Genomic DNA, 17,048 nt, shown 5'->3' on the forward strand with positions numbered 1-17,048 from the left:
AAGTAGAAAGATTATTACAGAAAATCTAGTCATAAAACCCTATTGGATTGAATGATTCTGAATTAATTTTAAGCAGAATGAGGCCACTAGAGTAGTTTCTTTTTTTGAGTATATTTGCCAGTGATTCTCTGTTTGAAAATATCATACCTAATGAGCTGAATTTGGGTAGTCAGGTTGGCTGAGCGGAGTCAGGTTGTGCATTCAAGTTTCTGAATTTACACCAGAGCTGCATATTCCTGAATGATATTATATCATGAGCATGGGCGGGGAGAAGCTGTAGCTCTGTGTGACTAACTGTCTAAAAAGAGAATTAGAGTAAGTAAGAAGGCTGTTTCACAGTTAAAAAGCTCAATAAGGGCCATCAGACATACTGTCTTTTGTATTATAGATACAAAAGCAGAGAAATACTTCAGTTGGTTTTGCTGCAAGCCTTCAACATACCAGAAATTTTGGCATGGGAATTAACAACATAAAATGTTCATTTGTTGTATTAGCACTCACTTCAGAGGATTAGTGTCATCTAAAGTTGAAGCACCCTCACCCGTACAAAGTTTGTGTTGATGGCTTTTGGGTTTTTACTTTGTGTGTGTGTGTGTGTACACATAAATATTTCTCTGCATGCTTCAAAGGTTTACTGTGTGTTTTTTTAACCTAATGAGATATGACTTAATATTTCAGTTGAGAGGGTTTCAGCATTTTATAAAGCACAACGGGAATCTACATGGAATTTCATCAAGAGTTGTCAGACTGAAAATGTAACTGGCCTTTGTTTGGAATACTGTATCTTACATAGCGTGATTAATCTGTGCTTCCTTAGTTACCCTTTCAGTACCTGTAAACATGAAGTTGCAGCAGTATAATACATTAGGGTAGGAAGCAAGTGGAAGTGTTCAAATACAGTTTTAAGGTTGTTATGTTTGTCTGTACAAGAATTATTTACTATTATATAAATGCTGTGTGAAGACCACAGCAGTGACTTTCTTAAATCGGCATGGAGCTTTGCTCTTTTCTGTCCATGTGCCATAGCTGTGTGAGCTGTAATCTTGCAGATAAAGGAAACTAAGGAGAATGAAAGGTTAGTTGACCCCAGCAAATAACAGCAGTCATAAGAACAGATACGTAAATAAACTATAACTGAGGGTATATGCTGAAGTCTGGGCTCAGGAATTTTGAGGGGAAGGAAACATTCACGGTATTCTACAATGGGGAACATGTACAGAGGTGAAATTCACACTTTGATGTTACATCTGCTAGCATCTGTATTTCTTTCAATCCTGTTTATCCTTAGGTTAGCTTACTGGATTAAAACAAAGAACAAAAACTTCACCCCTAAAGGCCCAGTGCTGCTATCAGCCTCTTCTTGGACTCCCACAAATAGGATTTTTTTATCCATCTTACAGTCACTCTGCAGGAGGATTTGAGGGAAGGGCGGAGAGATCTCTGTGCATCCTAGAAGGTATGATGGAGAAAGCTGTTCATAGGATTTACAGGAAGACATAGTGCTATGATATGCATCTTGTGAATTCCATTTAAGGAGCAATTTCAACTTTCATAGTGAGTGGTTTCTTCTGCAGGCTACCTAAAATACTGATCGTTTCAGTACTATCTTCCTACAATCATAGAATCAACGGATTTGTATACATTATTACAGGTTTTAGGCAAGTCAACCTGATTTGATTATCTAGAGGAATTATAGTGTTGTACTAAACTGTTTAATTTTTCTATTGTGATTTGAGATCCCAGTGAGTCTTTTTACAAAGCTTTCATTTTTTGTCTGTTTGCTATTTACATACATTGATACAGATTAACATTGAAGGTAGATGTATTAAAGTTTACTGGAATTAATTATGCTGCTACAGTTAATAAAGAAATGGGAAAAGGAAATACCATAATCTGAGTGTGCTAGTTACTCTTCTCCGTACATCTTCAGCCCAAGAAAACATATCGAAACGGGAGTAGTTCAGAGTTTAGAAGTAGTGAGGCAGAGGCTCTGTGAGACCAAGAGCGGTCAGCTGGAAGCATGGAGAAAATTTCTGTGCAGCGTGTCTGCTTGACACTGTCTCTTAGCAGATCCTCAGCTTTTCAGAAGACCTGTAAGGGGTTTAGATGTTAGGAATGTTTAGTTAAGAGCAAGTGCCAAATTTGCAGCATGTATTTTTACATAAACTTGCTGGTTTTAAGTAGATGTACTGACTTGGCAGAAATTGCTTGCAGAGATGGTCTTTGGATCGTCATTGTCTGAATGCAATGGACCTTGAGTTGAAAATGGCGATGTGTTTCTCCAGTTTGATTGTTTGAACTCCTTAGACCTAATTATTTTAGTTTTTTCATGAAGTCTGTTATTGGCTTTCAGATGTTAATACTTCCATGCTTTAGCTCGATAGGCAAGACTTTTTAACACTGCTCGAAGCTGATGGATAGCAGCTATCAAGAAAAGAATCAAGTTTTGGATATTTATTTAGAAATATATTCTAATAACCCCTTTTGATGGAAAACGTACTTAACATGATCTGCTTGGAATTTTATCTCTTTGAGAGAGAGATTGATTTGGGGACGTTTCTTATTCCCATTGTGTTTATATGGCTTTACTACTGTGAATTCAGACTTGGTAAATTTTTTAATTAAACTGTCACCATGTATGTAATAATAATATTACATAGTTGGTAATGTAGTTTTAAGTTCTTTTCAAATAAATATTGAATTTCTGGATTTTTATTACTTACAGTACAGCTAACTTTATCTTACCGTTTTAAATTGACAAGCACCTTTAGACTGCTCTGTCTTTTAGGGTTTCCATATACCTTGACAAGGAGAAGGACAGTTTGAGTATTGTTAATGATGAAAAATCTGGGGGTTTTTTAATCCCTTGGTTGCCACAATATTTTGTATCATACTGGAGACAGTCACTAGAATACTTAGAGGGCGGGAAGCAAGCCAAGTCAATTCAAGCAAAGCCTTTAATGTTCTAACAGGATTTTACTTTTGTAAAAAAATATAGATACTGGTATAATTTGAGTTCCTCTTCACTGCATGTTCCTTGGATCTCATCCACCTGCTTTGACTTAAAAGAATTGAATTCAGATTGCTCCCTTGTCATAGAAGTCTTCTATGGTATAAGTAATGTGAGCTCCATACTTGTTTTCCTTGGAGTATTGTAGCCTGTGCTGCTTTGACTGGTTCTACTTTCTGATTACCCAGGATGGTTACAGTTCTTTAAAATGCTACTGCTTACTATTTTGAATTCATTATATATTTAATACCCCCCCTTTTTTTTTTAAGTTGCAATATAGTAATGATTTTTTAGTCATCTGCCTACGTTTTTGGTATTCAGAAGAGTTGGACAATCCAATTTTCTTTTTCAGTACTAAGTAGAAGAGTAGCTGCTTCTGCCTCTCCCTCAGTGAGCAGGGAAATAGGCATATATATTTTGGATGCAGTTTTTGTGAGATTTTTTTTTTCCAGTGAAAATGCAGAGTGTTTTCCAGTAGATCTACTTTCAGTTAGATAAATAAACTTTAATTCTGATATTTACACTGAGTATTAATCTTTAGATGTGCAGATCCTTGTACAAATGAGACTTACGCGTGAGTTGCTCTGGCAGGCAACATCAGTTGTTCAGAATAGAGTATTATGGGAATGTAATGTACTCTTGTTTTATAATACAATCCTGGTGCAAGGATGGAAACATAATGAGAGATATGTATTAAATGCTTTTAAGTGCGTGGGTTTTTCCTGGTATCATACTGTGTAATGAACTTGTATTTTTCCATTTTATGGTAAATAGTTTGTCCTTTTCCCAGCAGCAAGTTCCATGAGAGTTCTTTTCCCTGTAATCTAACGTATAACTTGATGTTGAGTTGATACCAAAGAACTTCACTATGTGTACCATTCCAGAAGGTAACCATTTAGTTATCCCTTACTTGATGAGAATGTTGTCCTTGACTTGTGCCAAAGTATAACTGTAGAATATTTATACTTCACGTGATACTACAGCATATTTAGCTAGCAAGCACAAGGAAATATTACCTAAAGATAATCTGAAGGAGAGGATCTGTTTCAGATGCAGGGGGATGCTGGCATAGGAACAAAGGGAATAATTCAAATGGGAATTAGAGATACCCTTCAGTGTAGTTAAGGTTTAAATCATCCTTTGAATTGGATTAGTGGGGTAAACAGTTAATTAGCTCTAAGTTGGAGTTTGATCAGTATTATAGACTGGTCATTGTCCACAGCACCTGCTTGACCTACTTGTCCACTTTTGACCTTCTGAGTAGGTGTTACCCACTGGTCATTACAGACAGCTTTGCTAATTTTACAGTTGCAAATGGGATTAGCTGGTTATAAGATGTTAAAGAGAGAAGAAGAAAACTGGAAACTAGTTTGTTTTTTTCATACTAGAAACTGAGCAGTCTGAAGAGCGTGAGGAAAAATTTTCCAATGACATGCTGAAATAGTGAATTAGAGAGGTGAGAATGGAGTTATGGATACCTGTTGTGGTGGTTTACCTCTGGCTGGCAGCTGAGCCTCATGCAGCCATATGATATGACATGGGATATGCCTTTGATCAGCTGTCCCAGCTGTGTCCCCTTCCAGGTTGTTTTATACCCCCAGCCTGTTCACTGCATGGCATTGTGAGAAGCAGAAAAGGCCTTGATGCTGCGTGAGCACTGTTCAGCAACAGCTAAAACATCCCTGTGTTATCACTGCTGTTTTGAGCACAAATCTAAAACACAGCACCATACAAGTTACCGTGAAGAAGATTAACTCTATCCCAGCCAAAACCAGTACACCTGTATAACAAAGGTCTTGGACCTTTCCAGAGACTTCTTTGAAATGATGATGATCTATACAAGTGTAGATGAAATAGAAATTTATATTGAAACTAATGTACATGACTCATTTTACCTGCTTTGTGAAACAGTTGATGCATACAATTGTAAGACTGCAAAATAACACATCTCTGATTAGCTCTATCTTCTGTGTGCAAAAGCCACATATGTTTCCATTAATTCTGTGACAGAGCTCTATAAAGAGGTCATGTTCTGGAGCTGTGTGTGAATGTGAGAGTTCAGGAGGGATTTATTTTGTTGCGCTTTATTTAAGAGTACTAAATGTATGCCAATTAGTTCAATTTTTAGGAAACATCATCCTTTCAGGGCCATAGAATAATCTGAACTATTTTTTGTAGTAATTATATGTTTACATCACAGATAATACAGTGGAAGATGCTGGAAGTTGTAGTCCTTTTCTACAGTCTTCTTCCCCTGTTCCAGCATCTTGCATTCACTCTTATTCTTCCTTTGCAAAATGACTGGTGATGGTGGGGTAATAACCTTTTCCAGCTCTTGGATCTTCTCCTTTTGGTTTTGGTTGTGTGTTTTGGAGAGAGGAAGAGTAAAACAAGGAAGCATCCTATGTTTTCAGGCTTCATCTCCCTTTTCTAGCTAATCTTTAGTTTTGCAGGGATTACTTTTTCTCATTTAAAAGAATGTATCAGTCAGTGTTCTGGTTCATTTGTCTTTAAACAGATTATTTATCTAGCATGAGACTTGTTGGTTACCTTTATTATAATCTATTTTTGTGCTGATAAAGGTGCTTGAATTTTTTTATTATTACTGTGATATGTGGTTGTTACGTGACCGTGAAATTATACTGTGATTAACTTGTGTTTTGGTGTGGAGAGCAGAGGGAGCAATCAGATGGTGAAGGAAATTAATTTTTCTCTGTTCCAAGGGTAAAAGTAAAGTTTAACTCTGCTGACTACCTCATTCATAGTAATCATATTGTATCATGTGCTTATTTGCCATTTAAAATGTTTTAGCCTTCCAAAATAATTTATGTTGGCTACTGTGAAAACCTTTCCTTTTATTTAGCAAAGGTTATAAAATCCATACTTTCACATTAATGGACAGGTGCAGTGCTGCTCAAAGTGGTAGTAACATTTAACTAGATTGACACTTGCACAAGCTTTTTCCTTGTAGCATACTTCTTCAATTACAAAGATTTCTATTTTCTGACAGGAGTTGTGACCTATTCTGAGGACAATCTCTTGTAGTATTTTAAGAAAAAATAGTGATAATTTGTTAGCATATCAGCAGCACAATGAGGGCTCTGGGCAGCTCTGGATTTTTTTTTATTTTGGTAATCTTTGCAAGTACTGTTATAGCTTACAAAGCAGAGAATAAATGTGGAGTAATCTGATGTAGCATCAAGATGACAGCTAGCTGGGTTTGATACATTCTTTTAGTTCAGGAATAAAATGAGTTTGTGCAGAGTGGAACCAGTTTCAGATATTTCTTCTCCTGAATGTTATGTCTGTCTGTTTGCCAGGGACTCTTTGTTCATGCAGTGCTTTCAGCTCAATAAATGTGCATAAGCATAGAGTTTAGCCACTGTTTTGGAACCTGTAAAGTGGACTAGGGTGTCTGAGCACCCACCTACTGTCACACCTACTTTAAGTAGTGCTGGAAGAATATTTGCACTTAGGATGTGTGCTGTCCTTTACTGGAAAAATACTCTTCATGGGGAAATGGAGAGGGTGCGAAACTGAGATCTGCCTTATTTTTACTTCCATAAGCAATTTTCACACTAATTCAGTACTCACAACTGTTTCTATTCTGAACAAGGAAGAAGCTCCACTCTAATTTGCACCTTCCTTAGGGGCAAGAGGCCTTGGTGTGTGGGGGGGTGTGTGCACGTGCATGTTAGTAGCATGGTGCAGACCAAGAAGGGCAACCAGATTTGGATGCAAAGTGGAGCTTTGCATTCTTTTATCTATAGCAACAGTCTGAAATCATTCTTTTTCCAGATCTGTTTGTTGGGTTTTGCCCCCCCCCTTAGCCAAAGTATAAAATAATTTGGAAATGCACAAATCTGTGTTGTCAGTAGAGTAGTTGACTCTTGTACCTAAGTGATCTTAAGTAAAACTGTTAAATAAACTATTGTGTTTGTTTCAAGTTACTAAAATCTGATAAAATTGTAAACTGAAATTTTTGTTATAACAAGTTGACATTGCTTAATCTTTGATTGAAATAACATCTTTCTTTGTAGGAAATGCCATAAATGAGTTATAATCTTGATTTATAATTTAAATATAAAATAGTAGAAAAGTTTGTTAGCATGACTTACATTTAAATTTTGTTACTAAATGGTTTCTGAGTTTGTGTGCTAATCATTTTAAACAAGAACCTAATGTATAAATACAGAGGATTTAAAGGAGATTTAGTCACTCAAACTAATGCAAATTCAGTAAGACATGATTTCTACTTTTGTGTGGGTGTCTACCCCCACCTTTTTAGTGACACTAACACCTCGTGTAATTTTACAGGCGAAATTTGTTAGTATTTCATTGCCATTATTAACGGGATTACGATCCAAGCAGAGCATAATGATTCCCTTAATTTCTGTAGTCTACTGTGTTTCAGACTTTATTTCAAAATAGTTGGGTATTGGGCGAGAATCTGCTCTGGTTTGTCACTTTTGGTGGAAACTTTGAACTCTGAAGCGATTTGGCAGTTGTACCTGTTGGTTGTTAATGTTTGTTGGACAGACTTCAAAGCATCTCATGGAGGAGAGTTCCTGGGTGTGAATGCTAAGGTGGGAGGTGAAGTAATGAAAGGGGTGAAGATCCTGGAAGGGAGGAAGAGAGTTTCTTCTCCTTTCTGTCGGTCAGGAATTTGTCTTCACGGAAGTAAATGGATCAAGCATCATAACATGGTAGGAAAGCATACTTTCCTGAAACTTTGCTGACTATAAGACTTGTTGTTATTATTGTTACTTACTGAGGAATAATGAATATTTGGAATATGGAATTATTTCCATGTTTTGTCTAGTCCTGGGTAACAGATTTGAACCAATTCTGAACTGGCTATTTCTCAAATGAACCACTGACCTGCTAACCTCCGGGTTTTACTGGAGCTGAACAGGAGCATCAGTAGTATTGGAAATAAAACTTAGATTTTAGGTTGACATGAACTCCTTATGTTCACTTTTCCTGGTATTGAGCAAGTCTGTTAGTAAACATTTGATACTACTGATTCCTAATAAAATACCAAATTCAGAAACCTGTATTATGTAAGTGAATCAGTATGACTGTGTGAAATGGTAAATGAGAGTGAAGAAACAGGCAAAGTGTGCTTTTGCTGCATGGGAGCTTAGAGTTAGAAATACTAAATTCTCGTCAGAATGAATTCATTCCACTAGTTTAAAGCTTATACACAAAAATAAAAATAAAGTGCTGGTTTTAGTTGATTGTGATTTCTGCATGCTTGAGCAGGACTTGGCATTAGAACAGATTCCCTTGGATTTCTTAAAACATATATACATGTTCATACTTGATCTTGTACACTTTATTTCAAGAACATATTCCTACAGCATTGGTAATCCTAGTCTTTCTGGAATTGCTATGATTTAAGTGTACAAAATAACTAGACAATGCAGAAAAAAGTACTCTTGAGATTGAAGTTGTTTTCTAAAATTAGTGTTAGTAATTCAAAATTACTTTAAAATGTATTGTGAATAATTACTTAGTGCCTTATCAACAGCATTAAACTATTAGTCCTGTTTTAATGTGTTTTAGAACAGTATGAAATAGAGGTGCTACAGACTTCTTTTTCCTCCCCTCTAGTCATTACTGTGGTGTCTAACACTATTTAAAACCAAAGATGGTAATTAGTCATCAAGATTTCATATAAGAATCAGCAATGATGGTTTCTTTGTTCTTTTTCTGCATAATCCACATCTAACAAGAAGTACATCCTTTATGGATAGATTAATAGGTTTAATAATGTGATTTGTTTCTCATTAATTTTATATACATGGGCTGTGAAAAGAGCTTGCCAGTATCTTGGCAGAAACATTCTAGGGATGTGGTGTTTAGCTGGCATGACTGTATGCAAATTAAAGTATTACGTTTTGAGTATAGATTTGTAAAGTAATTTTGATACAGTTTGCAACCAATGCAGGTAAAGAGTAGAAGCTCTTATGAAACTGCTTATAAAGGTGTGTTTTCTGTTTTAAGCTAATCCTGTGTTCAAATGTTTGCCTGAATAATTTTGCTTTCCAGTTTTTTTCAGTTATTTAATTTTATATTTGTGGTTATGATACAATTTTCATAACTATGCCTTTGTTTCATTTTACAGAGGAAATAAAGGCTGAAACAGAAAAGCAAAGGTATGTGATAGTTCATCGTATTGAATGATAGTACTTTTAATTTCTTAAAATGTATACCATACTTACTCTGCGTTGGGAGTACAGGCTCTGTCTGAAAAGCATTTTCAATATATTTTGTAAGGTTGGTGGTATCTAGAAACATGCTAAAAGTGCTGCTTCTGTGACTGGCTGTTGTAGTGCAAGACACGGGGCCTGGGAGTAGAGGCAAGAAGATAGTGTAGAGGGAGCAGGCTGATCTGCCTGGCCAGGGAGAGTAGGAGGATGGGGATCGAGGTTAGACAAGGTCTTTGGGTGCCACAGGAATGTGAAAGTATTGGTGGAGGGGACTGAGCTTAAAGGGTTCTTGAAGTGGCTTCAGACGAGGAGGAAGAGCCTGGAATGTAAATAAAAAAGACTTGACCTGTGAGTGAGCAAGGGGAGGGGGTTGCGGGGAGGAAGAAGGAATGGGTAGAGAAGACAAGTGTAATTGGGAGAGATAGTGTCTGGAAAGGACCTTGTTAAGGAATAGATGTAGATTTCTGGAGGCAGTTCCTCTACCAGTGAAGGTAGAAGCCAAAGTCAATATTCAGCACTCTTCCCTGATCAACAAGTAAATTTTTAAGTATTGTTAAACTGTGGAATCCATTATTAGAGTTTAATTACATTTCCACAGGATCTTCTTCCTCATTCAGTGTACGTTACTAACCATGCATGAGGGCTGTGTGGTGAAGACTGTTTATACCACTTGTTGAAATAATCGGATCAGTGGGTGAAACTGATAATGAAAGTGTTCTTGCAGCTTAAGCAGATGAGTGCTGCTTGGGGACCGGTGTTCTGCCCTATCACTGAAATTCTGGTTTAGGTAAATCATTTAAACTATAGTTGTCAAAATTGGCCCCTAATGATTTCTACTTTGTCTTCTGGTATTTGAGTTGAAATCTACAGGTTTGGGGTTGGAAAACATTAGCACTTCTAGCTGGAAAGAAAGCCAGTGGGAACTTTTTTTCAGAAGATGTGAAAGACAATTTAATATCAAATATGTTGAAAAATCTAGTTTTGCAGCCTATCAGATTTGGCACATAAAAATTAGTGGATGCATCTGACAGAGTCACTGTGCTTAATCTTCCACTAGCAAAATAAAGTCAATACCATCAGCTCACAGTGAAGTTGTAACAATAAATTTAGTATTTTTGTACTGTTCAGAAAACATTGCACCAAGCACCACCAGATGGTCTTGGACAGTAAGTAATAATATAGTTTTATAATAGGTTTTACTTAGAGTGGTGTAAATAAAGCAGAAGTCCACATTGTGAAGCATGGTAAGAGAAAAAATGCTTAACATGAAATATTCAGTGAGGAATATTTGTTCTGGGCACTAAGGAGAATATCTGATCCTGTAGTTAAATACCATGCTAAAACTGTTGAGAGTGCTGAATTACAGTGATGTACACAAGTATGTATAGTTCAGCCATTACTGAACTTTGGATGCTTAAATTCTATCCTTTTAATATCTGAAGTTATAATTTTGGGGGGGGTATAATGTATATGTCTTACCTGCCTATGTACATTTTCTAAATGGATTTTGATTTCTTATCTTCAGTGCTGTCTTTATTTTGACAGTAGCCTTTTGCTGCTGTGAAGGCATTGCAGGACTTGAAAACTGAATGGATTTACTCTGCTCTTACTGCAGAGTCAAACTTTTAAGATGCAATAGAAAATACCATTTTTCTAGGCCTTAGAATAGAGAAGCGTCTTAGTTTATCAAATTCTTTTCAGCTTCTTATTTTTGTAACTGAAATTTGAATATCCTAGCAAGGGACTTCTAATGATAGTTCTTTAAATGTTTCCAGTTCCTGTTCAAGGAAACTGATTGATCTCACAGTTAACCTGGAATACATTGAAAAATAGATCATTTACACTTCCCAGAAATTTTGCATGGAAAACTGCTTCTTTTGTTTTGTTGTTTGTTTGGTTTTTAAACAGAACTAGTGTTTGGTAGTGGGGCAGAGGGGAATGGAATAGAAAAGGACAGGCTGATTTATGTAACTGTTATGCAGCAAATGCTGCCAAAATAAGTTTTAAAATACATTAATACATACCTTAGAATGTTTCTATGGATGATAATGTGAATGTCAGAATATTTCATAATTCTCATGCTTGGTAGATCTCTTGGTGGAATAAAGATTTGTTGGAGACAGTTTGTGGTTTCACAGTCTGCTGGAAAAAAACCCTATCGAAGTAATTTCTCTGCAAACATTGAGAAAAAAAGACATTTTGTGTTTCTCTTCTCCCCCCTCTCTGGTATTCCCTTCCCTTCTATCATGAGCAAGATGATGAGATTATTGAGTTATCTTTGCAGAGGCAAATGGAACATCATCTTCCGTATTTATTATTTTGGGCTTTTTTTTATAGTTTTCAATAAAGAGAAGCTTCAGGCTTCTGCAGTAGCTTGCTGTGGCATGGATTTTTCATTTTCAGAATCTCATCATGGTCTGCTCCTTGTTTCTGAAAAATTCTGGTTTTATTTCTGGAGTGCTCTTTTAACCTAATTTTAAATGGTTTCAATAAACGTAATCACTAGGAGAAGAACAGTCTTGTCATAGGACACGAGCAAGAGGTACCACCTTTTCATTCCTCAGAGAAAAGTTTTTATAGAAGTTTCAGAGAGATTTAAGAATGTAGAAGAATCATGTACTTCCTCTACAACTTAGCTGATTGGGTTTTGGCCAAAAGAGCTCTATTTCCAGTAAAACAGTAGTGGTCAGTCATTAAAGTTGTGCATCCAACAGAAGAACGAACCTCTGCTCTTCTTCAGGAAAAAAATATGTAGGGATAAATCCTTAAATCTTAAAAAGAGAAATTATTTAGTAACAAGTAAAATCTGAACACTATTTATTTGCTATTAAGGCTTAGAATTTAGGTGACTTTTTAAAGCAGCCTAAACAAGGAGAGCTGTTTGAATATGGTACTGAACATCTTCTCAAGGACAATCCATCTTACTCCTTGAAAAGCTGAAATTAATAATTTTATTATATTTGTTAGTTTAAGGTGCTCTCCATGGTGCATGGGGCTGTATTAATTTTTTTGATTTATAATAAACTCTTAGCAGTTCATTTTTCTATTTGAGCAACGTGATAAATGTTTTCTAATGTGCATTTCTTGAAGTGTCTGATTTAATTTACAACTAATGCATAGCGCCTGGATTTGAAATTAGTTGTTTACATGTAAAGATCTATTTGAATTACTGCAAGAATTTTGTAAATCCTTCACCACAAAATATGAAGTTATGCTTTGTTACTACCACCTATCAAGTCTGTGTAAGACAGTTTAGTTTACCTTTTATGTAAAGATACATGTGTGCATGAAAAAGATCGGGAATGCTTTATATAAAGCTGATGAGCTATTCTTTGAAATGAAAAATCCAAGCATCTTACTCTGAGTCAAAGGCAGATTGCATTGATGCACACAAATCAGTGAAAAACTACTCATTCTTAATTGTATTAGCTGACTGTTAATGACTTAATGACCATGGCCTTTCTAAAGGTGCTGTAAGCAATAAGACTGCACAGCTAATAATTTTCTCAAATTTTGTACAGTTGCATGGCCCAAGTGAGATACAGTGGTAACCACTAATCTCTTAAATTCTGTGGTGTCCTCCGAAGCACAGATAGAGTGAAGTTGGGGGTTTTTGGGGGGTGGGGGGTGTTAGGTTTTTTTCCCCCGAGTATGTCCAGGATTTAAGTTCAGATATGATTTAATCTCCAAAATAGATCTGTCTCTAAAGTATTGAACCAAACTTGTATCATAATAGAGTGGTTGAGTAGTCTTAACTTCCAGGGTTGTTAACATTTTTGGCAAGTTGTATTTTTATCTGTTCTAGTAGTAACAGACTAGCCTTCTCAGAGTTATCATGTAATGTGGGAATGATACTGAATAGATTTCCCTTCTTCCCCTCTGCCTTCACCAGCTAAGGGAAATTTTTCCCTGGTTTCAGAGGAAACAAGTCTTTATGCCTTCAAACCAGCAGGGACCACTGAACACCCACTTAATTTGCAAATGGGTCAATTTGCCTGATCTAAAGGAGACAGATGAAGTACAAAAGCTGTTAGGAATAATGGCTATATTAGTGTTGTGTTAACTTCATAGAAGTTACTGTTCCTTAATGTTAATTTTCTTTATATTTTATTTCATTCATAAACATTGTGGGGGTGAAAACTATTAGTATGATCACTTCCAGCATTCTAATACAATCATTCCGTTTAGTCCCCCTCATGGAGAAGCAAAGCCTGGTTCAAGCACTCTTCCACCTGTGAAGTCAAAGACAAGCTTCATTGAAGCGGACAAATACTTCCTACCATTTGAATTGGCATGCCAGTCGAAGTGCCCCAGGATTGTCAGTACATCTCTGGATTGTTTACAGGTCTGTATGAAGATGAGCTTTAACTGTCAACTCTAAAATTCTCTCAGTCGGTTGGAGGGCAAGTACTGTTGTATGTAAGAAACGATGTAATTGTTTTTCTGTTATTTTACTTTACTGCACACACAACCAAATCAAATATGTTTCTCTGAAAAGGTGAATGTATCTTATTTATTATGTAGTGCATATGTGTGTTTATTTGTGTATACATGTATTACCACAGTTACATGTTTGCATCAGTTTCATGATATGGATATGTACAACTACCTATTTCTTTGTGTTTATGTGTTGAACAGCAGGTATAGCAATATCAAATTCTTTTAATGCTCTTTAACGCATGCTGTTGCACTATGATGCCTTGCTACTCTTGTGTATTAAGTAGATGGGCCATGGAGATTTACAAATACTCTCGTGCCTGGAGTGTTTGGAAGAGGATTTTGTTGATTTTGTAATAAATTCCATTTCAAAGTATTGAAGGACCTAGAAAGAGAAAGGGATAATAGAACACTTAAAAATGGAAGACTAGCTAGTAGCTTAAATAGAAAGCATTTGCAGCTGGTTTATCTGGTATTAAAAACATTTGTGTGCTGACTACATATGAAGACATGTGTAATGTGAGTTAGTTTTTAGAATCCTGTTTGTTCTAAAACATTGTTAACTGATGAAGAAAGGTTTAAAGTTGAGCTTGCTGACAAACTTTGTATTGCATTTGCTGAGTGAAAATTTAATAAATCTGGAGAACATTTCTTTAAAAGATCTTTGTTTTATGAGACTTGGGGTAAAATGTACTGTTTTCTAATTGTTCTGTGCAAGTTAGAGCTATCAAGTGAATTTGTTTATTATAATGAAAAGTTGACTTATTTTTTAAGCTCTTATTTATATGAGGTTTTTTTCTTTTCTCCAGAAACTTATAGCATATGGGCACTTGACGGGGAATGCTCCAGACAGTACAGCTCCAGGCAAAAAACTAATTGATAGAATTATTGAGACAATATGTGGCTGTTTTCAAGGCCCTCAAACAGACGAAGGGGTTCAGCTACAAATAATAAAGGTAATACAATTAATACTTTAAGTATTTATAGTGGTGACAGCAGGAAGACATTTATGGCCTCAGAGTTCAAAAGCAGAAGTGTTTCGTTTGTAAATGTAATGATAACATTAAAATATTTTCTTGATACTGTTTGTTTGAGATGGAAACACCGTCTCTTACACTCCCTTCCCTACTCTCTCCCATTGTGTTTTGGGTGAATTCATGGTTGTGACCTGAAGTCTTGTGTGCAGACCACTGGGTGAAATTTTATTCACAGCAGATCTGTGGAGCTCTCTAATTGTGAGGAATTACTATTGAATAATCCTGCATTCCCTGTGGAGAAGATGGTAATTAAGCAGCAGATTTTGAAATCCATTTTGGAATTGTTTTATGAAATGCAATTAGACCTTGCAGTCAAGCGTTACCGTGGTAGCTTTGTGCTGCTGTCATAGACTTCTGCTTGAAGGAGGTCTAGGGTTTCTTTCCATGGCTTGTATAAATGCTGCATGTGGAGTTTGCACAAGTTAAGTGTTTTTGGGGCACCTCAGCTGTTTCCTGATTGCACACATTAATTTATGGGTGTTCATTATGGGAAGTTGTTATGCCATGTTATAGAAGTTAGCCATCTGATGGAAATACCGTACCCTACTCCTGTAACAGTAGTCTTTGAATGGTTGCGATGATGAGCAGTAGTGAAGAATACAATCAAAGTTAGTTAGGAGTGGAACGTTTGTTACCTTGTATTCTTTTGTATGTGTATACTGAGGTGTTGACTTTCCTTGCAGATTATATTTACTTGTTCTGCTGCAAACAATGTAGTTTGTTCTCCTACCCCTTTTCATAGCTCAAATATTCCTATTTCTTGACCCTCCAATTCTCCAGCAGATAGTTGCTACAAATGTTGGTTTATGCTGCTGTTGTCTAGATCTGTTGTGTTGTTTTACCCAAGCATTTAAGACATTTTTCATCTTGCAAATGGATGTTTTTGTTGATTAAAAATTACAGTGGATTAAACCATTCTATCTTCCTCTCACTGTAATACTTTCTCTCCAAATGCTTTCCTCCCACCTGAAGGGCGTTATCTGTGAGCTGGTATTTCTTCTGTCCAAGAAGATGGTTGAGAAAGTAAATTCTTCAACAATTGTAACATGCTTTAAGTTAATTTAGTGCCTTAATGTTTTGACTGTTTAGATTTAGCTAATTGCCATGTTAGAATGCCTGGGAAAGTGGAGAGTGCTGTTTTGGCTCTGACTCCATATTTGTCCGCTACATTGGATGCTATAAAAAGCATCAGAATTAGAAATAACTTTAGCAAAGACCAGAACTTCTGATTTCCTTTGGGGAAATAATGAAACTGTGAAGTCAGTTGTATTCTCTTAGGCCTCATAACTCTTCACGTCTGGGCTGAGTGTGGACCCCACTACTCCAGTATGAATTGAAGGATGGATCATGTGTCTTCTCAGACCCTTCTGTGGTCCTGGTTAGTATGCGCTCTGAAGAGTTGTAATTCCATCAGGGAGGTAGAAGGCATGGAACCTGGGTCTCCCCCTTTCCATCTGGCACTCCCAGGCTATTATTCACGACATGAGCAGTGCTCCTGCAGGGCAGCTGCATCACCAGCACCACAGTAAAAACTGAGAACCTTGATCACTTAACCTTGCAGGGAGGAAGGTGTCTATCTTGGTTCTGCATGGAATGGATGGCCTTTACATAGCGTGCTGCCCTCAGTCTAAGATCTGGGAGCTGCTGTTGGGTGAGAGTTCACACACAGTGCTGTCTGCTAGTTACTAGATGGCTTTTCAGTGGTGGAGTCATCTTAAGCGGGTTCTCAACTGGAGCCGCTTAGGCGATCTGAAAATACCCTTCTGCTGACAACCAAGGAAATAATCTTGCTGAGACTGAGGGATGTAATTTTGTCTCTATTTTAGGTGTGTAAGCTTAGAGGTATGTCTGGTGGTAGTTCTGACAGTTGGTGGCCAGTTTAACTTCTCTGCCTCTATTTCTGCTTGCGTGTTCTCATCTCTGTAATCCCCTCATTCTTCATCTGTAGACTGCGATGAACCAGACTGGGAAATAGGGCTTTTCCTTCCTTCCTGTTGTAGTTTGGTTTGATTTGGTGTCATTTTGATGGGACGCCATGCAAATTCTTGTTCACTAGTTGTGGTGAGGATTGCTGGGGCAGTAAAAAAAGCAAGTAATTAGGCTACTGCTGCCATTGATAATTGTTTATTCTGTTCCAAACAGCCTCTTTTGATAGAACCTTTTTACCTTCAGGCTTGCTCTGCTAGGGCTGCTGTGGCATTTGTGGTGTGTGTGTGCAAACTTCCTGTTGACACCTGCAGAAGTTTTAGTTGAAGTTCACCCTTTTGTTTCCAAAGAACTACAGTTATGACAAAAATTATATTATTTTTTTTAAACTATAAAGAAAGAATAGGGATGAGGAAGAAGGAT

General features: G+C 36.7%; 1 protein-coding gene across 2 annotated transcripts in view; it reads left to right on the forward strand.

The window, feature by feature from the left end:
- ARFGEF1 (ARF guanine nucleotide exchange factor 1) overlaps nt 1-17,048 on the forward strand; it is a 96,122-nt gene that overhangs the window by 21,122 nt on the left and 57,952 nt on the right. For both annotated transcript variants that reach the window (XR_013927003.1, XM_080380374.1), the window contains exons 2-4: nt 9,141-9,171; nt 13,414-13,570; nt 14,472-14,618. Coding sequence is in view for 1 of the 2 variants with exons in the window: in XM_080380374.1 (XP_080236500.1) it covers nt 9,141-9,171; nt 13,414-13,570; nt 14,472-14,618 (335 nt within the window). In the remaining variant the exon portion in view is untranslated. The remainder of the gene's footprint in view (nt 1-9,140; nt 9,172-13,413; nt 13,571-14,471; nt 14,619-17,048) is intronic.

The sequence above is a fragment of the Falco punctatus genome, assembly GCF_963210335.1.
Source record: "Falco punctatus genome assembly, chromosome: 3".
Lineage (NCBI taxonomy): Eukaryota > Metazoa > Chordata > Aves > Falconiformes > Falconidae > Falco > Falco punctatus.